Below are 22,189 nucleotides of genomic sequence, written 5' to 3'. Positions count from 1 at the left end.
GGACCTGAGCTGTGTGACTCTGAGCCCTCAAGTGCAGCCAGACTGTCTGGTCCCCACGGCCTACGGCAGGCAAGCCAAGCAAAGGCAGCCAGTGCGGCGAGAGTGCTGGGGCCTGTCAGACTTTCCCGCCTGCAGGCGTGGGCGGCGACGCGCTGCTCACTCTGTCACCTGCCGAGCAGGGCAGTGAGGCCCAGCGTGGAAACGCTCTGTGGGCACAGCAGTGAAGAGCTTTCAGTTGTTCCTGTGATACCTCCTGGTAAACTCAGGAACAGTCCTGATTTTATGCTCTAGTCAAATACCATTAATAATAAAAACCTTAAATAACAAGACTCTAAAGTCCCAACTAGGGACTCCTACACACCGTTAATTGCGGAATATTTACATAAATGTCATGTATAGGAATATGTGATATCTGTGAATATGAAGTGTACATGTAAGTTAGCTTCTTGGTGTCCTTCACAGGCAAAACTGTTTTCATTTGTGTTGGGGCCACATTTTTGGTGAAATGTGGTTCCTTTAAGTTCAGTATAAACCACAAACGGCAAATGGGAAGCCTAGTGGGGAGTTCGTGTGGATTGTGTTTTAAATTCTGGACTGGATCAACCGGCTTCTGGAACAACCTCTTTGTAGCACCTCCCCGATTCCGGATCAGCCCAGGGTCTCACGTGGAGTTCAGTTGTCGTCTCCTTGGGATCCTTCAGGAAATCCTCAGGATTTCTTTGTCCTCTATGATCTTGGTGTTCTGGAAGATTCCAGACCAGCTGTTTTATAGAATGGTCTCAGCTTTTGCTTGTCAGATGCTTCATAGTTGGATTCAGGCTGGGCCTTTTTCACAGGAATGATGCAGGAGTGATGGGTCCGTCTCAGCAGCTTGTTGGGGGCAGATGAGGTTGGTTTGCACCATCATTGGTGGTTTTAACTTTGGTTGTTGGGTTAAGGTGCCATTTCATTTCCCCTTTGCAGTTGATATGTGGTCTGTAGGGAGATGCCCTGTGACCATGCAAATGTCCCCTTCTTCATCACACCTTCCCCAATGGTTTGAGCATTTTTTTTTTTTTTTTTTAGAGACAGGGTCTCACTCTGTCACCTAGGCTAGAGTATGCAGTGGCACAATCATAGCTCACTGCAGCCTCAAAGTCCTAGGCTCAAGTGATCCTCCTGCCTTAGCCTCCTGAGCAGCTGGGACTGTAAGCCTGCACACCCATGCCCAGCTAATTTTTAAATTTTTTTAGAGATGGGGTCTCACTATGTTGCCCAGGCTGATCTCAAAGTCCTGGCCTCAAGCGATCCTCCTGTCTTGGCCTCCCAAAGTGTCTTGTCTTCTTACAATGAATATAAAAGGGAGTCTTTCTGTTGGGATAATTGGTGAAATTTGAATACAGACTGTGTATTAGATAGTAGTATTGTATCAATGTTAAATTTCCTGAATTTCATAATTGTGCTGTGATTATGTAAGAGAAACTGCTTGTTCTTAGGACATACATGCGTAAGTATTTAGAACTGACTCTAAAAATTCAGGGAGACAGAGCATGAATGTGGCAAAAAAATTTAACAATTGCGGAATCTGGTTGAAGGGCATATGGGCAGTTGTTTGTACTATTCTATTCTTGTAATTCTATAAGTTTGGAATTTTTTAAGAAAAAGTTAAAAAAATCGTGGAAGAAAAAATGTTAATGCTGCAAAAAATCTAACTGCTGATATCAGTGAATGAAATGGAAGCAGCAACATCAAACCGTGTGGCCACACAGCAGAGTGACAGAGCCCATCCTTTGGAGCTGGGCTTTGCTGCAGTGTAACCTGTCCTAGCCACAGAGTTGAGGCGTCGCGTAGCTTGAATACTGAGGCCTTGCAGCCGAGGTGGGCCTGCTGCGGGGACAGACGGTGTGTGAACCGGGGCTTGTGAGCTCACCTGCTGCCGGGGACCTTGCAGGTGGCATGAAGGAGTGAAGTGGGACAAATTTTATGTCATATTAGTTTCTCAGGGCTGCCGGAACAAGTGACCAGGTGGCTTCAGTCAACAGAAGTTTATTCTCTCTCAGCTCTAAAGGCCAAAAGTCTGACGTAAAGGTGTCGGTGGGTCCGCGCTCCCTCGGGGGCCTCTCGGGGCAAGTCCTCCCCGGCCTTGTCCAGCTTCCGTGGCTCCGGGTGTTCCTGGGCCGCGGCCGCGTCCCTCCGATCTCTGCCTCCGTCTTCACACGGCCTTCTCCGTGTGTCCCAAATCTCCCCCTGCTTTGCTCTTCTGAGGACATTCGTCACCGGGTTAAGGCCCACCTGTATCATCCAGAATATCTCGTCTCGAGACCCTTAACTTAGCCACTCTGCAGAGGCGTTTTCCCAGATGAGGTCATAGTCGGTGCTCCCGGGCGAACACATCCGTGGCGGGGTGACATCTACCCACTACACGTGGATGTTCAAAATACTCCCCTTCTCTCTTAACTCTACCATGAGGAAACCGGGGGTTAAAACCAGTGATAAATAGCAATTGATGCCAGCCTCGGATTAAGAGAAGAAGCGAGGGGTGGGGATGCACGGTGACACTTTCTGTCTCCCTGGGCAGCTCCTACTCAGCCTCGTCAGCTTGTTCCCAGGCAGAAACGTAGGTCCCTGTGTTCAGACCTCCCAGTGTGTCCGAGAGGTGACAACTCCAGATGTTTGTGGAAAGTTCCCTGATTCTAAAATGTTGGCAACTAACTCAGACTGTTTTTCTGTCCCCCGTGGGTCAAACATCTGGGCCAAGCAGGGTGCTGTGTCTCAGAACCTGAGACACACAGGTCTGCACATGGGCAGGTCACACCTGGTTCCGTAACTGGAGACTTCTTTGGTCGCCGCAGGTATATTCTATTTGACGGGGACGTGGATGCCCTGTGGGTGGAAAACATGAACTCCGTGATGGACGACAACAGGCTGCTGACCTTGGCCAACGGGGAGCGCATCCGGCTGCAGGCGCACTGCGCCCTGCTCTTCGAGGCGAGTCGTGAGGGAAAATGATTCTGAACATACGTCTTTCTTTGAAGTAAAAATCTGAGTGCTTATTAAAGTAGTAATCGATACAGACGATTGTAAGAAAACAATGCACGAGAGCTCATGATGAGTGCAACTCTTTGTTCTTTATCTACTCCCTCGTTCCCTCTTTACTCCATCCCAGAGGTGATTAATTTACTTTGTTTTGAGTTGTTTTTCCTGACGATTACCATAGTATCTGTAAGTAACATGCTCAGTGTGCTGTTTCTTCCTTTATACGTTTTACAGTTTATACATTACCTATTGACTGCTACGAAAGTGAGAATTCATCTCTCCTACCAGTATCCTCCTCCCCTCCTCAGAACAGTGCATGGTTAAACTGGTTAACAGCAAACAGGAAGATGGAAATATTTACTGCTGAGCTGAGCAGTACGTCCCGATTACCTTTACTTTCCTTAGAGCCATCTGTTTGGAGTTTTTGACTGCCTTCCTTTCCCCCCTCACACTGTTTGTTTTTATCTTACCCTCATTTGTTTTTTCAAACTTTCCGGCATATCGAGTATTCTGTTGAGTCCCTTTATTTCCTGGACTGCTCTCCAAGGCCCACCGCATCCTGCTTGCAACATGGATGGCTTTTTTCCTAGCTGTGGGCCTGGGACTGGCTTTCACTCTAACTCGATATCGATGCCATTTCCAAATCGGCCTGCAAGATTTGTCAGTGCACGAGTGTTTGCACATACCGTTATCCCATTTGCAGACTGAACCATGTTTTCTTTCCTAGAGAGATAGACTTGTTAATATTGCTGGTTTAGGTGTGCACTTACTTTCATGCTATCTGATCTGAACTATGTTAAAAAAAAATACTGAAGTTGGAAAACACTCCAAATTGATAATTGTTTCTGGGTGGTGGAATTCAAGTAACTTATTTTCTTCTTTATATTTTTCTGTTTTTGTCAGATATTCTACAACATACTCATTTTCACATTAATTTTTATAGAAAGAGAAAACTCACAAAGGTGTTACAACATCACAGATATATAATCTTCCCATCATAAACCGAGATGTTGGAGCAAAAACCTCGTGAAAGCTCTGTTAATTTTGACAGGACCTGGGTCGTATGCAGTTGTAGAAACTTTGCACGAGAAAAAGGCCCTCAGCTATCTAGTCCATGTTGTTTAGAGCTGTGGATGTGATTGATTTTCTTTGCTTCTCCAGGTCGGAGATTTGCAGTACGCCTCCCCTGCCACCGTCTCTCGATGTGGGATGGTTTACGTGGATCCTAAAAACTTGAAATATGAACCGTACTGGAAAAAATGGGTTAATCGAATACAAAACAAGGTGAAAACTATTTCTGACACGAACTTAGTTATTAGTGGTGGTGGTCGGTCGGATAACGTGGCCCTGAGGGATGTTTGCAGTTGAAGGCCATGACCTTGCCCTCCACCTGCCCACGTCCTTGAGCACACGTCCAGCGAAAGCATGGCGGACATGCTTGTTAAACTTCAGATCGTTCACAGCCGGTGGGATAGGTAATGGTTTCGATGGTCTAAACCAGGGGCTGACAAAGTTTTCTGTAAAGGGGTAGATAGAGCAATAAATATTTAGGCTTTGTGGGTCATATGCTTTCTTTTGCAAGTGCTCAGCTCTGCCATTGTGATAGGAGAGCAGCCGGAGACAGTATATGCACAAATGGGCATGGCTGTGTACCAATAAAACTTTATTTACACAAGCAGGCGGCAGGCCAGAAGTGTGCTTAACACAGGGCCTCTTTGAAAGGAGCAGAGACGGATGTGACAGTCATGTGTGGGCGGTGGCTCGATCACGCCCAGGACACCATGACCACATTCTCAAAGTGACACAGATGGTCTGGGTGTGTCTCTAGAAGGGCTGCCAGGCTGGAGGTGACCTGGAAACCAGGACGTAATTACTGCAGAGAAGAGAAGACCAAGGGAGCCATGATTGGACTATCTGAGGCACCGTCCTGTGGGAGAGGGACTTGTCTGGCGATCCAGGCAGTCCCTCGTGGTCGCCGACGCCTCGATAGGGAGAGGGGCCTTCCGCTGCTTTGCCGGGTGGCTGTGGTTATGTCACCTGAACTCAAAGATGCTCGGTCCCTTTTCTGTGAAATGGGACCTGTTGTCCTCCCTCCCGGGTGGGGTAGACCCCGTGGCAGCAAAGCAAAATGCTTTGTGACGAAATGAAAAGTATGTCGTACAGGACAGATGTCTGCAAACGTGAGGCTCTGGCGTCAGGGTTTCCTCGCCTGCCACACTCAGCGTTCTTCGGAAGATGTTTCCGACCCTCACGAGAAAAGCTTTCTGCCAACTTCATTTAAATCCGTAAACCCCTGAAAGCGCTTTGGAATTCTGCTCTTTCGTAGCTGGAGCAAAGCAACTTAGATGGTCTCTTCAGGAAATACGTGCCCTACCTCATCGACGTGATCGTCGAGGGGATCGTGGACGGGAGACAGGGCGAGAAGCTGAAGACGATCGTGCCTCAGACGGACCTAAACATGGTGAGAGACGGTCGCTGCCACGAGCAAAAAAATTCTTCCCTAAGATAGACCCGCGTCGGGCTTTTCAGGGGGGCGAAGGTGCCAGATGGGTGACCTGCGACATTGCGGGTTAGCGTCGGGGACGACACGACACTTGCGTGTGTGACCCTGTGCGAGTCAAGACACTGGGCTCCACCTGTCCGGACTAAGATCGGGGGACACGTGTTTCCGTCGCTCTGGGATCCCAGGATGCAGGGCTGGAGCCGTTCCCCGTGGGTGGAATACGTGGGCTGAACCAGGCATTTCCCCGTGAACCAGGTGGCCCAGTTAACCAAGATGCTGGATGCGTTGCTGGACGGAGAGGTAGAGGACCCTGAGCTGCTGGAGTGCCACTTCCTGGAGGCGCTGTACTGCTCGCTGGGGGCCGCCCTGCTCGAGGACGGAAGGGCCAGATTTGACGAGTGTATTAAACGCATCGCTTCTTTGCCCACCGCCGACACGGAAGGAGTCTGGGCCAAACCCGGGGAATTGCCAGGTAGGAACTGTCCCCCGTTTCCTGCTCTGAGTGCTTTCGGCTGGGTTTTCAGAGGCAGCAAACTTGCTTTTCCGTGTTCATGTCTGTGTGGGTTTTCCACGTCGTTGGCTTTTGTAGAGAAACGTGCGGTGGTCAGAGCGTCGGGTGGTGCCCCGGAGAAGTTCAAGTGCGCCGCTGCTGTAGCAGACGCCCAGCCCTTTGGACGACCTTCTTGATGAGCTAAGCCTTCTTCCGCCGCAGCTGCGGTGCTGGCTTCCTTCGCTCTGTTTTAGCTCTTTAGACTTTGCGTGTTCCAGCTGCCCCGGGCACCTGGGCCTTCTCGGGACCTGCCCTGCCGCACCCAGGTCGGGCCTCTGCTTCCTCTTCTGCAGAACCTGGTGCTGTGCGCCGGGACTGCCTGTCGCTCGCCTGGGTCAGAGTTCAGAGCACTCAGCGTCTGTCCGGTCGCCGGCAGCCTCAGTGCGAGGTGCTGAGCGAGCGCCCGTCTCGCGTTGGAGCAGCATCACAGCCTCGCTGTCCTGCCTGTCTGCTGAGCGAGCGCGTGCGTTCGTTGCAAGCCGCGCCAGGACCGATTCTACGTGTCTGAGTCTCTGATGGCAGTGACACAGGCCGTATTTACCGCAGGTCACCTCCCCACCTTGTATGACTTCCACTTCGACAGCACGCGAAGGCAGTGGATCCCGTGGAGTAGGTTAGTCCCAGAGTACGTCCATTCTCACCAGAGGAAGTTCGTCGACATCCTGGGTGAGTGACAGTCCAGCCCCTGTTCCCGGATTTCAGACTGTGGGGTCCTTGTTCCGGGAGGAAGTGAGGAAGACCCCACGGGCTCTGTGGCGCCCCGAGTCCCTGGTGCAGGGGCTGAGGAGAGTGAGCCGTGGGCCCTGCCACGAGGGCGGCCCCTTTGGTTCCTTCTGTCCCTTGCTGGCCCTGAGCATCTTGGTGGCTGCGCCTCTAGGCTCTCCCCCTGCAGGCCCGTCCCACGGGCGGGCGAGCCGCTGCTTCCTCCGGGGTCTCCTCGGGCTCCCTTCAGCCTGCAGAGCTGGCGGCGCGGGAAGGGCCCGAGGAAGGGATGACACGGGAGACACCGAGGCAGCGTCTGGGAAACAGCGCTGCCTGCAGAGGCCGCGTGCTGTGGGCGTTTCCACGCTGAGCCATGCTTTAGATGCACTGCTCTGGCTGTTCACACAAAGTGGGGGCCGAACAGCTTCACAGAACATGGGGCTGATTTTGGTCCATTGTGCTTATAGGGTGAGGCGTGCCTGTTTTCGCAGGAACCCCCCAGGATTGAAAACTGCCACACCTGACTTGTGGTTTCACTGTCTCTTCAGGGGAAGGTGTTGGTCAGGAAACCAAATCCTGCAGGGGTCCGAGGGATGTAAGCAACAGAGAAGTTGAGTTTTTAACATCCTGAGTATAAACCAGAATCAGATGTTAAAAATGGTTTGGGGCCGGACGTGGCAGCGCACGCCTGTAATCCCTGCACTGTGGGAGGCTGAGGTGGGAGGATCACGTGAGGTCAGGAGTTTGAGACCAGCCTGAGCAAGAGCGAGACCCCGTCTCTACCAAAAATAGAAAGAGAAATTAGCTGGGCGTGGTGGTGCACACCTACCTGTAGTCCCAGTTACTCGGGAGGCTGAGGCAGGAGGATCTCTTGAGCCCAGGAGTTTGAGGTTGCTGTGAGCTAGGCTGACGCCACGGCACTCTAGCCCGGGCAACAGAGCGAGATTCTGTCTCAAACAAACAAAACCAATTTGGGCGTTCTAAACCTGGACTGTGGTGACAATCACAGTCATAGAACTGTATCACACTCTTCAAATCGTACACTTAAAACGGGCGAGTGTTATGGTGCGCAAGTTACACCTCAATAAAGCTATCGAAGTGATGGCTGGGGTGGGAGGTTCTCCTAAGAAGAAAGTTTCCCCGTATCTATGTTTTCAAGATCACGTCTTGGCTTGTACTGATGCTTTTTATGGGATTTGAGGGATTCTGTGAAGCTCCAAGTTGCCAAATGCTCACCCTGTCTGGAGTCCCTGCGATCTCCCGTTCTCAATGCGTTTTTAACAGTTCATACAGTGGATACCACCCGGACTACCTGGATATTGGGACAAATGGTTAAAATTAAGCACCCCGTTATTTTTGTTGGTGAATCTGGCACTTCGAAGACAGCCACTACCCAGAACTTCCTCAAAAATCTGAACGAAGAAACAAACGTAAGTCATGACTAGTATTCGTTATCTACTGCCGTGTAACAAATTACCCTAGCACGGGGCAGGTTAACACAACAGACGCTTATTATCTCACGGTTTCTGGGGGTCAGGAATCTGGGAGCAGCTTAGCTCGGTGGTTCTGGCCCAGGCTCTGTCATGGGGTTGCAGTCGAGCAGTGGCCAGGGCTGTTGTCACCTGGAGGCTTGATTAGAGTTTGGGGGTCCTTGTCCGAGATGGCATTTCCCATGGTTGAAGGCTGGAGGCCCCAGTTCCTCATCGTGTGGCCCTCTCCAAGGGGAGTGTGGTCGTGACATGGCAGCTGGCTTCCTCCTGAGTGTCCAAGAGAGACAGCAAAGCAGACGCCACGATGTCTTTCATGACCTGGCCCTAGACGCCACCTCCCATCACTTCTGCTGTATTCTGTGGGTCAGAGACAACCAGAGCCACCTGGTGCAGTGTGGGAGATGCACCAGGTGTGACTGCCTGGCGGCGAGGATGACTGGGGACCCTCCTGGAGGCTGTCACGGATGCGTCATCATTTTGGGGTTTCTAAAACTGTTGAAGTCTTTGCTTCCTCCAGCTGCTTGTCCAGTGTGGTGGTGGTGGGGTCTGACATGTGCCAGGGGCGGGGCTTGCTGGGTGCACAGGACAAGTGACAGTGAGCAAGCCTGTCCAGGTCTGCTCTGGAAGGATTCGCAGGCAGTGGGAACAAGCGTGACGATGACAACAGGGAATGTGGCAGTGCGGGTGTGGCAGGGCGCACCGAGGCGGCAGGGAGGCAGGTGCCTCCTCTGCACCCGGACAGCCCTACGTGGGCCAACTCCTGCCCACCCCTCCGGCTGCCCTGGCTGTCCGGCGTCTTCACTTACGTTACAACCGAGTGGAGACTCCCGCTCCTCCAGGGGGCTTGCCGTGATTTCCAGGAGGTCCAGCTCTCAGATACTTGCCTCCAGTCTGCGAGGACTGAGCTCTCTGTGTGTCAGAGCCTGTCCAGCGTTTAAGCTTCCAATTCCCGTTCTGGCCTGCCGGGAGCTCAGCCGGGAGAAGGCTTTCCCTCTGCTTCCCCCTGATTCTCTCGCTTAGGTTTGTGCCTCTTCCACTCCCAGGGGCTCCGGTAGCCACGGGGCTCCAGGAAACCGTGTGGCCCTCTGGGGCGGGAGTGCTCAGCCAGGCTTTGCCCTGGACACCTTAAGGGATGTGGCAGGACAGGGCTGGGCTGCCCGGGAGCCAGCAGGCTCACTCGAGTACTGTCGCATGCAGACGCGGGGGATTTAGCTTTAAGGATGTCAGTGTGGCTGGAGCAGAAGGGACATTTTCAGCTGGGGGACCTGTGGGTTTGTGGAGTCGGGCACAGGGACGCCACGTTCAGGAGACTTCTTCCCAGCTCCCTGCCCCTGGGACTCTGACATTGGTGCTCACTGGCCCGGCAAGGCGCATCGAACATGTTGGCTTTAACAAGATGTGCGTTCAGCTGCGGCGTGTCCCCCTCCTGTGCGTCTGCACTGTGGACGCCCTAGTTGGAGGGTGCTGTGGAAGATAGCGGTTCTCAAAGTGTGTCCCCAGCAGCACTGACATCACTGATAACTTGTTTAAAACATCTCAGACCCAGTGCAGTGGCAATTCTGGGGGATGGGCCGGCATGGGGAGAGGACCCAAGGACATGTGCATGAGGGTCCGGGGGAACTTCCTCACCTTTCTCTCCAGCAACTCCTGGGTGTTCACGCCGTCTTTGCGCTATTTACGAAGATGCGGCCGGCATGCTAGTAATTTATGTTTGCATCTTGTTACGTTGCAAATGCCATTATGTGTCGCATCTCGTATGATACAATCACCCTACAAAGAAGTTCAAACCAATGTTGTTACAATCATATTACAGGTGACAAAAATGAGGCTCTGGAAGGGTAAATGACTTTGGAGGTCACTTAACTAGAATGTGCAGAGCCAAGACCCCCTAGTCCACTTTCCGCAAAGCCACGTCGTCCCCAAGGCCCACATACAGCAACTCGTTATTGGCTCATAGAATGTGCCAAAGGGAAAGAGGAATTCTTGCTTTAGCACTTAAAGAATAACGAAGCACAGAGCCACACTGGGTTATGCAAAGGTTAGTCCAGGGACCAGTGACCTTGCAAAATAGACGTGGTAGCTTATGCTGGAACATTGACTGCGACACTCTGCAGAGAAAGCTGACCTTTTGAATCGTCTCTTTCTGCTTCAGATTGTGTTAACGGTCAATTTCTCCTCCCGCACCACGTCCATGGATATCCAGAGAAATTTAGAGGCAAATGTGGAAAAGCGAACCAAAGACACTTACGGCCCGCCCATGGGAAAGCGCCTGCTGGTGTTCATGGACGACATGAACATGCCCAAGGTGGTGGGAGTTTAAGGGGCGGGAGGGAGGGGCAAGACGGTGCTTGTGTTTGTGTTGGGAAGTGAGCGAGTGCGAGAACCGCCCTTGAACTCTGCACGGCCGTGCAGGCTGCGGGAAGCCCGCCTGGGCAGCGTGTTCCTGGGATGCCGGTACACAGAGGGACCTGTCCCTACTGACCGTGTCCCTTAGCTTCCCAGAGGAGGAAAGCAGACAGCAGGCAGCCTTTGCACTACGTTCAGCATGGGTTTGAGTAGGTGGCTTCCAGATGAGCTCTACTTTAGAGAATAATCCTGTTCTTGGCCTCATATACATTGGAAGCATCAGGGCAGACACTTCCCAAGAATTCCTCTGGATTTACCAAGGAAGGAAAATTTTAGCTGTATGGTGAGTGTGTTTCTGGGGCCAGAGCCTGAGAAGCACAAAGTTTTGCACTTAGCATACTGGAATTTAAATTTATATCACTTCACAGAACCATTTTTCCCTGAAAGTCTATCTTCCAGAAGGACTGTGTGCAAAGCCAGGATCCATCCATCCATATATTTATTAATCTACCCATCTATTCTGTTGATCCATCCACCTGTTTTCCTTCCACCCACCCATCGGTTTATCTAGCCACCCATCCATCCATCTGTCCACCCATCCATCCATTCAATTGTCCATCCCTCATCCATCCACCCACCCACCCATCCATCCATCCATCCATCCACCCATCCATCCACCCATCCATCCATCCATACGTTCATCTGTCCATCCACCTGTCCACCCCTCCGTCCATCTAATTAACGTATTTATAGAGCACCTCCTATAGGCTGGTGCCATGCATGCGCGAAACCTATATAGTCCCTGCCCTCATGAAGCTTACAGTCTAGAGAGGGAGATAGACTTAAAATAATAATCACACATGAACTTACAATAGCAAAATCCGAGAAGCCCTATGAAACTAAAACCAGGTGCTCCGAGAGGGCAGCAGGAGGCATGAGCTTTAGTCTAGACGGTCAGCGGAGGCCTCTGGGTTCTGCCTTACGATGCTACCGTTCTCTTTTCTCGAAACAAAAATCGAGGTGGACGAATACGGCACCCAGCAGCCGATCGCCTTGCTGAAACTGCTGCTGGAGAAGGGCTACTTGTATGACCGGGGGAAGGAGCTGAACTGCAAGAGCATTCGCGACCTCGGCTTCATCGCCGCCATGGGAAAAGCCGGCGGAGGCCGCAACGAAGTCGACCCGAGATTTATTTCGCTGTTCAGTGTCTTCAACGTGCTGTTCCCTTCAGAGGAGTCTTTGCATTTAATTTACTCCTCCATCCTGAAAGGCCATACCTCGGTAACTTGGTTTTTTTTTTTTTTTTTGGAGACAGAGTCTCGCTCTGTTGCCCTGGCTAGAGTGAGTGCCGTGGCGTCATCCTAGCTCACAGCAACCTCAAACTCCTGGGCTAAACGATCCTCCTGTCTTAGCCTCCCAAGTAGCTGGGACTACAGGCATGCGCCACCATGCCCGGCTAATTTTTTCTATATATTTTTAGCTGTCCAATTAATTTCTTTCTAATTTTAGTAAAGATGGGGTCTCGCTCTTGCTCAGGCTGGTCTCGAACTCCTGAGCTCAAACAATCCGCCCGCCTCGGCCTCCCAGAGAGCTAGGATTACAGGCGTGAGCCACCGCGCCCGGCCGGTAACTTGGTTTTAATCAGAAGTCTAAACCGGAAGACCTTGTGTCGGGTAGAAATGTGTGCGGGGCCGACTCGGCCATCAGGCACGGCAGGGACAATGCCAAGGGCCTGCGATACTTCCAAGGGCCATTGGAAATGTCTTAACTTCTTTTAAAATCAGAAGAAAAAAATTGTCTTTATACCGATGCAGTTATAAAATGTAATTTTACTATATTTTTATGGGGGAAGGGGCCCGTGGCAGTCGTGATGTGGCCCTGAGTGACGTACGTCACGCTGAGTTACAGCGGCGAGCCAACCAGGGGCCTGGGGTTCCGAGTCAGGCCCCATTCTGCTCCTCGGGCTCTCCCGACCCCCATTCTCACCTGGAGCAGGGAGAGGACAGTGGAACCCACCTCACTGGGCTTGGGGAGAACAAAAGGGGAAAAATGTGTGTGTTGCAGTGTCTGGCACATAGCAGGTACTCACTAGACACCAGTTACTGCTGCCATCATTACGACTCACGTGGGTCCCCCAGATGGAGCCCGTTCATTTACACAGCAACCCGATCCTGACGTTGCCCTACCAAACAGAGTCTGCACCACGCAGCAGCTCCGGGGGCCAGGTGGGGGAGGTAAAGGCACGGAGTAGGTCACGTGTGAGCACCCGGCCTGCTCACGCCCTACCCGAGGGCACTCGCTTTCAGAACCGTGAGGTCTGTGCCACCCAAACACAGCTCAGACTGAGGGCCGGCTTGGGTGTTTGGTTTCACGTCATGTTGACTGGGCAGCTAATAAGAACATCCAGACTAGAGATAAAAGCAGATCAGATGATGAGCTTCTCTGGCCTTTTAATTTTTTAATTTCCATTAAAAAATGGTAAAATTCACTTAATAAGCATTTTAAAGCATACAATTCAGCGGCATTTAGTCCATTTACAACGTTGTGCAACCATTACCACTAGCTAATTCCAGAACATTGCATCACCCCAGAAGGAAGCCCATTGTCAGTAGCAGTTACTCCCATCCCACCCCTCGTCCCCCGACAACCACTGATCTACCTTTTGTCTCTATGGATTCGCCTGTTCTGGGTTTTCATATAGACGGAGTCATCCATCTGTACGAATGTGGTCCTTTGTGTCTCGTTTCTTTCACTTAGCATGGTGTTTCCAAGGTTCATCCAGCTCGTAATACGTACAAGTGCTTCGTTCCTTTTTATGGCCAAATGATATGCTGTTGTATATTCATTCATTCATCTATTGAAGGCCTTTTAATTTTTTAGACATTTCACGAGAGCGTTGTGGCCGTGAGTGACAAGCTGACGTTCTGCACGTTGGCACTCTACAGAAGTATCGTTCAGGACCTGCCTCCCACTCCATCGAAGTTCCATTACATCTTTAACCTTCGTGATCTCTCCCGAGTCTTTAACGGTCTTGTCCTCACTAACCCAGTGAGGTGAGTTTGGTTTCTCTTACTAAAACATTCGCCGTAGGTAGGACAATTTCTTTTATGCTTTTAAGACAGAGAACTTATCAATGATTTCGATGAATCAGGGCGTGTTAGTTACCCGGTGTGTTTGCTTATGTTGACCTAAGAAAATAGACACATGCTTGGCGTGAGGCCCGATGCTCTGTAAGCCCTGAGGTTGCAGACAGGCGGGACGAAGAGAAGCAGAAATGCTGACGTGGGGACAGGTGCATCTGACCCCCGGGGGACTGCTTTGCTGACCTCTCGTTTTCAGTTCTGAAGTTGGAGTTTTCCTGCCTGGAGCCTTTCATGCAACTGAATCGTTTTCCAGTTGCTGCGTGGTGATGTGTGTCCTTAGGAGAAGTAAATGGAGAACAGAAAGGATTTAAGTCTGAGTGTAGAAAATTTCCCATTAGAACTCAACTTACGTCTTCACATGCACATCTACTTTACGTAGATTCGCAAGCAGAATCCTATTATGTGGATTCGTATTACGGATCAACGAAATACCGAAAAATGAGTTAAAGACTTTCCATGGACCCAAACTTGCTCGTGGCTGCCCTTGAAGTTATAGAGCGCAGTCTAGCAGCGTGTTTTGGGTGGGGTGATGGCTCTTTGCCAGAAAACAGGGAACTGGAACCAGATGGAGTTGGCTCTTAGAAAAAGGAGCTGCCAGTGGCCCTGATGCTGATTTTGAATTCGTATATTCCAGCAAGTGGGGCGACGTTAGGTGCTTACTTTATGTCATTTATGCCACATGTAGATAAATGCTCTTTTTTCTTCCCCACAGTAGGATAAGTTATGGGTGAGGACCTTGTGGTCTTTACATTTAATTCGTTAGCTTCTGTAGGGCTCTGCTCACATCCCATTAATGTGACACTAGGGGGAAGAGGACTCCAGAAATGCGGGTCCTTTCCCACGCCCCGTGTAAGCATCTGGAAATGGCGGCATCGGCCTCGCTCTGCTGCGGGGGACGCCATGGCTCATTTTGCCCCTTCTGTCGCGCAGGTTCCAGACGGTGGCCCAGATGGTGAGAGTGTGGAGGAACGAGTGCCTCAGAGTCTTCCACGACCGGCTGATCAATGACACAGACAAGCAGCTGGTCAGTACGGTGACACGGACCAGCAAACGCACGACTCTAACCACGGGGTTCTTCTCTGAGTAAAACAAGCATAAGAACAACCCCGATGTACTTTTTATATGGGACACTAATTGCAGAAAACTAGACACTAACAATAAAAGTCAAGAGGTAAAGGAGGGTGGTGGGCTGGTTATTAAGTACCTCGTAGCAATTGGGGAAAAATCAAATGCAAATTATTCTAGGTAATAATAGCGTGTACTCTTTTCCTGACAAGTTCCGGCGCGTGTGCTGTTGTCGAGTTTGGTCCTTAACGGTCCTGTGTTTTAAGGTACAAGAGCACATAAGAAGCTTGGTCACGGAACATTTTACCGATGACTTGGAGACGGCGATGAGGGATCCCATACTGTTCGGAGACTTCCGGATGGCTCTGCACGAAGGGGAGCCACGTGTGTACGAAGACATCCAGGACTACGAGGCGGCCAAGGCCCTGTTCCAGGTGTGGACGGGCCTCACCTGCCCCCCGGAGCAGGGCCAAGCGGGGGAGCCGAGCATGGAGTGGGTGCCCGGGAAGGAACAGCCGCGGCTCTTGCTCGGGGTGTCAGATGTGGGCTTGCGTCTGCCCTGGTGGTCTCCACGCCCAGCGGTGCACCGGAAGGACCCCGGCGAGGCGTTTGTTAAACGCAGACTCCTGGGCCTGCCCCCTGAGATTCGCTTCATTGGGCCTGCAGAGGGTCCCTGGGTGCCGCACAGCTAGGTTTGGGGACCGCTCATCTGATCCCTGACATTCGTTTGCATTTAAATTCACGAGATGAGTCTCGTGACCCGCTTCGGCTTGCTGCCGGCCCGTCAGAACCCAGAGATCGAGATTTGATTGTGAAAGGTGGATGAGTCCTGTGAACCCAAAGATGGGATTATTTCAGCCACTGCGGATGTTCAGAAAACTGTCTCCTCCGTTCTTAATCTCCTGGAGGAGGAGGGGAGTCCGCCTCTTAAATCCAGGGATCCGTTAAAACTTTTTTTTTTTTTTTTAAATTCAGGAAATTCTTGAAGAGTATAATGAAAGCAACACCAAAATGAACTTGGTTCTCTTTGACGACGCCCTGGAGCACTTAACCCGCGTGCACCGCATCATCCGGATGGACCGCGGCCACGCCCTGCTGGTGGGGGTCGGCGGCTCGGGGAAGCAGTCGCTGGCGCGGCTGGCCGCCTTCACAGCCGGCTGTGAGGTGAGCCCGCCTCCCCTCCCAGAAATAGCGTGTCATGCCGGTTTCTGCCGTGGGTAGTTCATGTAACTATCGGGACCGTCTACAGCAGATCGTACCATGATGTTTTCATAGAGTGTAGAGGTGGGTTTTGGTTTTTTTGTTTGTTTGTTTCTTGTTTTTGGCTTGATCTTATTTTTACTGACCATCGAAAGCATCTAACTACAGATGCTCGTTGACTTACGATGTGGTCACATCCTGATAAACCCATCATGAGTCAGAAATACAGCAAGACAAAAATGCATTTAATGTCCCAACGAACCCATTGTAAAGTGCAAAAATCCAAGTTCGACCATGGTAAGGTGGACTGTCTGTATTGTATTGTTTTTGGAACAGAGAATATGTCAAATCGAGTTCAAAAATCAAACACAAGCAAGTCCTATGAACGGTGGCGTGTGCTTACATGGTGGAGGGCTTGGCCCAAACCGCGGTGGGCCCGTTGTATGAGGTTGGCAATCGCTGGTTGCAGAATCTGCACAACTGGCAGAGTTTGGGGTCAAGCCTAGAATTTGTTTTTAGAAAACAACTTTATTGAGATATAATTCAAGACCATATAATTCACCCGTTTGAAGTGTACCGATCGGTGCTTTTTGGTATATTCAGATATGTACAACCATCACCACAGTCTAGCTTAGAACATTTTCATCACTACAGAAAGAAACCCCGTGCCTTTTTCTCTCACCCGCATCTCCGCACCCCTCTCACCGGCCCTACGCAACCGACCGCTAACCTACTTTCTGTCTCTGTAGACTGCCCTGTTCTAGACTTTCGTACGAATACAATCATACAGCATGAGGTATTTCGTGTTTGGCGTCTTCCGCTTGGCATGATGCTTCCAAGGTTCGTGTTGGAGCACGTGTCGGTACTTCATTTCATTTTTGGCCAAACAATATGCCATCGTATGGATGGACCACATTTTGTTTATCGTCATCTGCTCATGGACATTTGCGTGGTTCCCACCTTTTGGCTGTTGTGAACGGTGCTGCTGTGACATGCGTGTATACAGTGTGTGCGGACATATGTCTTTGCTGCTCTGGGCGCACTCCTGGGAGTGGAGTTGCTGGGTCATCTGGCAGTGCCACGTTTAATCATTCGCGGACCCGCCAGAGCAGCCGCGCCATTTCACATCCCGCCGGCGGTGTCTGCGGGTTCCTGTTTCTCCAGACCATCCTAGAACTGATAGATGCCTCCCGCAGTTGCCACGGGTGACTCACCTGCAGGGGCCTCGCGAGCCGGAGCCTTGCACCGTGCGTTGAGGCTGAGTCGTGAAGCAGAGTCATCTCCACGATTCGTCCTTGGCTCCCCGACCCTTCTTTAGCTCTCGGGCGTCTGACGCGCCTTAGGGTCTCGCCTTATCCTCAAAGCCTCTGTCTCTGCCGCGCGCTGGTACCGGGTGCCTCGCTCCTCCTCGTGACCCACGTGGGCGCTCCGTGGTGCAGAGCAAGGTCTCGTCCAGCCTGTTACTCTCAGATGCTCAGCCGCCCCTCGTACCTGCCTCAGACCCGTTTGAGAAGCCTGCCTTTTGCGAGGATACTTTTTGTTGGGTTTTCTTGATCCTTCCCCTAGCAAGGAAGACACGTTCTTCCGTACAGACTTTCCTATTTGTCTTCTACGTGTTTTCTGGATCAGATCTAACTCAGCATCATTGTCACTGATGTCACAGTGTCTTTGGCAGCTGAGGCTGCCGTAACAGAGCGCCCTAGCCTGGCTGGCTTGTGGACAACAGAAAGTGATTTCCCAAGTTCCGGAGCCTAGGAATTCCAAGACCAGAGTCCGGCATGGCCGGGTGCCGGCGAGGCCCCTCTCTGGGTTGCTGATGTGGCTGGAAGAGAGTGAGAAAGGCTTTCGGGGGTCCCTTTTATAACAGCGCTGATCTCAGGCGTGAGGGCTCCCCCGTCACCTAATCACCTCCTAAAGGCCCAACCACCACACTGGGGTCAGGATTTCAGCAGGCGGATTTTGGGAGGGGGACGCACACATTCAGTCCATTGCACACGATAATCATTGTTGTGAATTCTCTCACTTTTCTCTCTGAATGTAATATTTAATACATCCTCATTGCGACAATTCAGAAAGTGCAGAAAATCTAAAGAAAATAACGAACGCTTATAACCTCACAACCTAAAGACTGCCACCGTTACTAGTGACATTTTCGCGTGCAGGTGCTCCTCAGCTTGCCACGGTCGTATCAGGACACAGCCCCTGATAAGGAGCGTGCTGACTGCATCCTGCTTTGGCACCGTCGTAAAGTCAAAAAATCTCAAGTTGAACCATCATTAGTTGGGGACCATCTGTATGTTCTTCTTTTTCTATGAATACACAAACATATTACTTCTTAGCAAGGGGTTAGTATTAATATAACTTTGGTAATATGTTTTTTCCACTATATCACTGATCAAGTAAAAAGATCACTTGATCTTTTCAAGTCAATAAATACATATTTACATCGTCTTTTGAAACCCTGGACAGTGCCCCGTTGCATGGATATGCCATACATGACCCATCTCTGTTGGTGGACATGTAGCTTTTTTCCTCGTTTTACTGTTATAAACATTGCAGCGATGAACATCTTTCTTCGTGTGTCTTTGAACATTGTTCAGTTTTTTTCATAGGATCCCTCTCTTTAGAAATTGGGAAATTGATGGGTTAAAGGGTATATGCTTTTTAAAGATTTCAGGTACGTGGCACCAGCTTTCTCATTGGAAAGGTCGGGCCTGAACGTACTGGGGAGTGAAAAGGGCCTGGGAATGCAGGCGAGGCGGGGGGACTTGAACCTGATTCGCAACTTAGTTGAAAATGGGCTTGAAGCAAATAGGACAAAGTTTTTTCCAGCCGATGTTAAGTGTGAGTGGTGGGTATAGAAGCATGTTATTCCTCATACTTGATTTCTTTTCTTTTTTTTTCTTTTTTAAGAGTTGGGGTCTTGCTCTTGCTCAGGCTGGTCCTCCTACCTCAGCCTCCCAGAGTGCTGGGATTACAGGCGTGAGCCACTGAGCCCAGCCATTATTTTTTAAAATGTCTTAATAACTAATCACGCCCCCACAACAAAGAATAATGCAACTTTATGCTATTGGCAATGTCTGTTTTCTGCATGCTCTTACCAATACTAGGTATTGTCATTCTGATATTTGCCAGTATTATAGATGGAAAATATTGCAGTTTAAATGATCTTTTCTTCAATTAATAGTGAAGTTGGAATATCTTTTTATATATTCATTGGACATTTGCCTTTTTTCTTTTGTGAATTGCCTTTTTATATACTTACTGATCTGTGAGAATTCTTTATGTACAAGAGTGTGGTTCATTCAATGAATCCAGCTTACATTATTTCACAAATATTGACCTTTTGTCTAAAGTATTTCTAAAAGAATGAAAAACTAATATGCCTGAGTTACCTTTAAATCTGATAAAATATGTAATTGAATTCATTCATTATTAAAATATAGTTTTCCCATTGTTTTCTACATTTTCCTGTAGGATAAGACGTTCCCCTCTGGAAAACTGATTTTTTCTGTTGATTCGTCCTGGTGAATCTGAGGCGGTTTCCCAACATACTGCCTTGAGGGGGACAGCAGAGGGGAGGGTGTCAAGGGACAGAGGCTGGGAGGGGGACGAGGACACGGGGCGTGGCTGGGCCCTGGGAGCAGCGGGGTTGGTGGTGGGATCAGAGCCGGCGATCACACGGGCGCTGCCGGAGGGAGGGGACATGGTGCCCTCGGGAGGTCCGTAGGCAGCGGACAGAGCCGGACACCGGAGTCTGTGGCTGGTGCGTGACCGCGTGTGCGAGTGCTAGCGTTGAGGGGACGTGGGGAACGGAGGTCTCAGTTACGAGAAATACGACGTGTTTCCAAAATTACGGTTGCCTGTCGCGTGAAAGTTTTCACTTCTACCTCTGAGCTAAAGTGAATGCTCGAACAGAAAAGGTGTGTTCTTATTTACATTTATATCTATTTTATGTGTAAATAGGATCTTCTAGTTTAAGAATTCAGAATGGCTTCTCATTGAATTTCTTTCCACATCTCCTCACAATTTATCCAATTTCATGTCAACTCCAGCACGTGGCTGAGCGCGCTTTGGGGTGCGTGTGATCGTCTTCCTCTCCCTCCAGGCTCAGCCCCTGGCTGCTTTCGTCCGTCCCCTCCCTCTCGGTGGCTCCGAGGGCCTCGTCTTCATGACAGGGAGGCCTTCCCAGACCCACGTACTCCCGTGTGGACGGCCCGTGCCCTCTGCACGTGGCCAGCAGAGGAGGAGACCAGTAGGCGGCTGTGACGCCGTGCTCTGTGGCTTGGTGACGCCGTGCTCTGTGGCTTGGTGACGCCGTGCTCTGTGGCTTGGTGACGCCGTGCTCTGTGTTGGCAGGTGTTCGAGATCATGCTGAGCCGAGGCTACGCGGAGAACAATTTCCGGGATGACCTGAAGAACCTTTATCTGAAACTTGGGATTGAGAACAAAACGATGATCTTTCTGTTCACGGACGCCCACGTGGCCGAGGAGAGCTTCCTGGAGCTCATCAACAACATGCTGACCTCAGGTACCGCCGGGCCAGTGAGTCTCGGGTGTCGGGGTCAGGGCCCAGCCCTCCTCTGCAGCACGCCCGTGACCTCCTGCTTCCGCTATTTTGTGATCGCCTGCTCTCAGTGTCTAGAGAGATGACGACCTCGAGACAAAAGAAAACCGCCCACGTGTCTTCGTTTTCCAGGAATCGTACCTGCGCTGTTTGCCGAAGAGGAGAAGGAGTCCGTCCTCAATCAGGTTGGACAAGAGGCTGCGAAGGCGGGCATGGGGCCGGCCAAGGAGTCCGTGTGGCAGTTCTTTGTGAACAAAAGTGCAAACAACCTGCACATCGTCCTGGGCATGTCGCCTGTGGGGGACACCCTGAGGACCCGGTGCAGAAATTTCCCAGGTACCCTCGAGCGGAGCCTGCAGACCGGTTTCCCTGCCTGCAGGGCGTGTGCGCACGGGGTCCACCCACTCTCGAGGTTCCTCCCGTAGAGGAGAACAGGAGAAACAGAGTAGAACAGGCTGAAATGTGGGCCCCGCACAGTAGGGCGAGCCTCGCGGCTGCTGCGGGGCTCAGGCGTAGGTGATGTCCTGCTCACGCTCCTAGGTGCCAGGCCTACGGGGGTAGAGGGTGGCTCTCTGCTCCCTCCCATCTGGGAAAATTCTGCCAGTGCCTCCCCTTAGACAGAGGTTCCTGATGGGGGGGATTCTGCCTCCCGCAGGGGCACCTGGCAGTGCCCAGAGACGTTTTTGGTGGTTACAAGGCAGGGAAGGGGTTGAGGGATACTGCTGGCATCTAGTGGGTAGAGGCCGGATGCTGCTAGACACCCTGCCACGCACAGCCAGCCCCTGCAGCAGAGGACTGTCTGCCCCCAAATGCCAGTAGCGCCAAGGCTGAGAAACTGCTCCTGATGAATTAGACTCGGACACGTCCGGCTCATCCGCCAATCTGTGGGCTGCCGAAGATGGTATGGAGTTCCTGAGCCCATCTCGGGACTGCTGAGTGAGCATCTTTTTCATCTCTCGTCTTTTCAAGGTCTGGTAAACAACACTGGCATCGACTGGTTCATGCCCTGGCCTCCCCAAGCCCTGCATGCGGTGGCTAAGTCATATTTAGGTAAGTCACAGCTATCGTGGGGGCTACATTGATGGTATAACAAAGCGATTTATTATCACTTTTCCATCTTTGAATTTGGTCCAGGAGATCCCTTCACCAGAAACCCCTGTGGTAACAGATGGCTTTTTATTTTCGGTCTGTATTGTGTTTTAGTCCAGAGGGATTTCAGGAGACTTACAAGGTCAATTTAGGATAAAAATTGATTAGGTGTCATCTAAAGCATGAGTTGGCAAACCATGGCCTGCTGCCAGATTGGCCCACCGCTTGTTTTGGTAAATAAAGTTTTATTGGTATACGGACTCACTCATTAATTAACACACTGCCTGTGGCCGCTTTAATGCTACAGCTGCAAAGCTGAGTAATTGCAACAGGAACTGTACTCCTACTGGTTGGCTTTTTTTTTTTTTTATTTCAGCATATTATGGGGGTACAGATGTTTAGGTTACGTGTGTTGCCCTTGGTTCTCCCCCCAAGTCCGTGTTTCAAATATGTCCATCCTTCGGGTAGTGCACATTGCACTCCTTGTGTATACAAATACCCGTCCCCTCCTCCCTCCTC

General features: G+C 50.9%; 1 protein-coding gene across 1 annotated transcript in view; it reads left to right on the top strand.

Moving 5' to 3' along the window:
• The window catches only part of DNAH10 (dynein, axonemal, heavy chain 10), a 127,841-nt gene that overhangs the window by 65,924 nt on the left and 39,728 nt on the right, over nucleotides 1-22,189 (top strand). Inside the window, exons 34-48 of the mRNA XM_012663403.1 lie at nucleotides 2,788-2,967; nucleotides 4,177-4,299; nucleotides 5,342-5,476; nucleotides 5,774-5,990; nucleotides 6,615-6,734; nucleotides 8,055-8,200; nucleotides 10,413-10,565; nucleotides 11,627-11,887; nucleotides 13,487-13,659; nucleotides 14,680-14,773; nucleotides 15,081-15,248; nucleotides 15,790-15,978; nucleotides 20,374-20,545; nucleotides 20,714-20,917; nucleotides 21,551-21,631. Of these exons, the coding sequence (XP_012518857.1) occupies nucleotides 2,788-2,967; nucleotides 4,177-4,299; nucleotides 5,342-5,476; nucleotides 5,774-5,990; nucleotides 6,615-6,734; nucleotides 8,055-8,200; nucleotides 10,413-10,565; nucleotides 11,627-11,887; nucleotides 13,487-13,659; nucleotides 14,680-14,773; nucleotides 15,081-15,248; nucleotides 15,790-15,978; nucleotides 20,374-20,545; nucleotides 20,714-20,917; nucleotides 21,551-21,631 (2,416 nt within the window). The remainder of the gene's footprint in view (nucleotides 1-2,787; nucleotides 2,968-4,176; nucleotides 4,300-5,341; nucleotides 5,477-5,773; nucleotides 5,991-6,614; nucleotides 6,735-8,054; nucleotides 8,201-10,412; nucleotides 10,566-11,626; nucleotides 11,888-13,486; nucleotides 13,660-14,679; nucleotides 14,774-15,080; nucleotides 15,249-15,789; nucleotides 15,979-20,373; nucleotides 20,546-20,713; nucleotides 20,918-21,550; nucleotides 21,632-22,189) is intronic.

The sequence above is a fragment of the Propithecus coquereli genome, unplaced genomic scaffold, assembly GCF_000956105.1.
Source record: "Propithecus coquereli isolate 6110/MARCELLA unplaced genomic scaffold, Pcoq_1.0 Scaffold81, whole genome shotgun sequence".
Taxonomy (NCBI): domain Eukaryota; kingdom Metazoa; phylum Chordata; class Mammalia; order Primates; family Indriidae; genus Propithecus; species Propithecus coquereli.
This window is presented reverse-complemented; position numbering and strand designations above follow the sequence as displayed.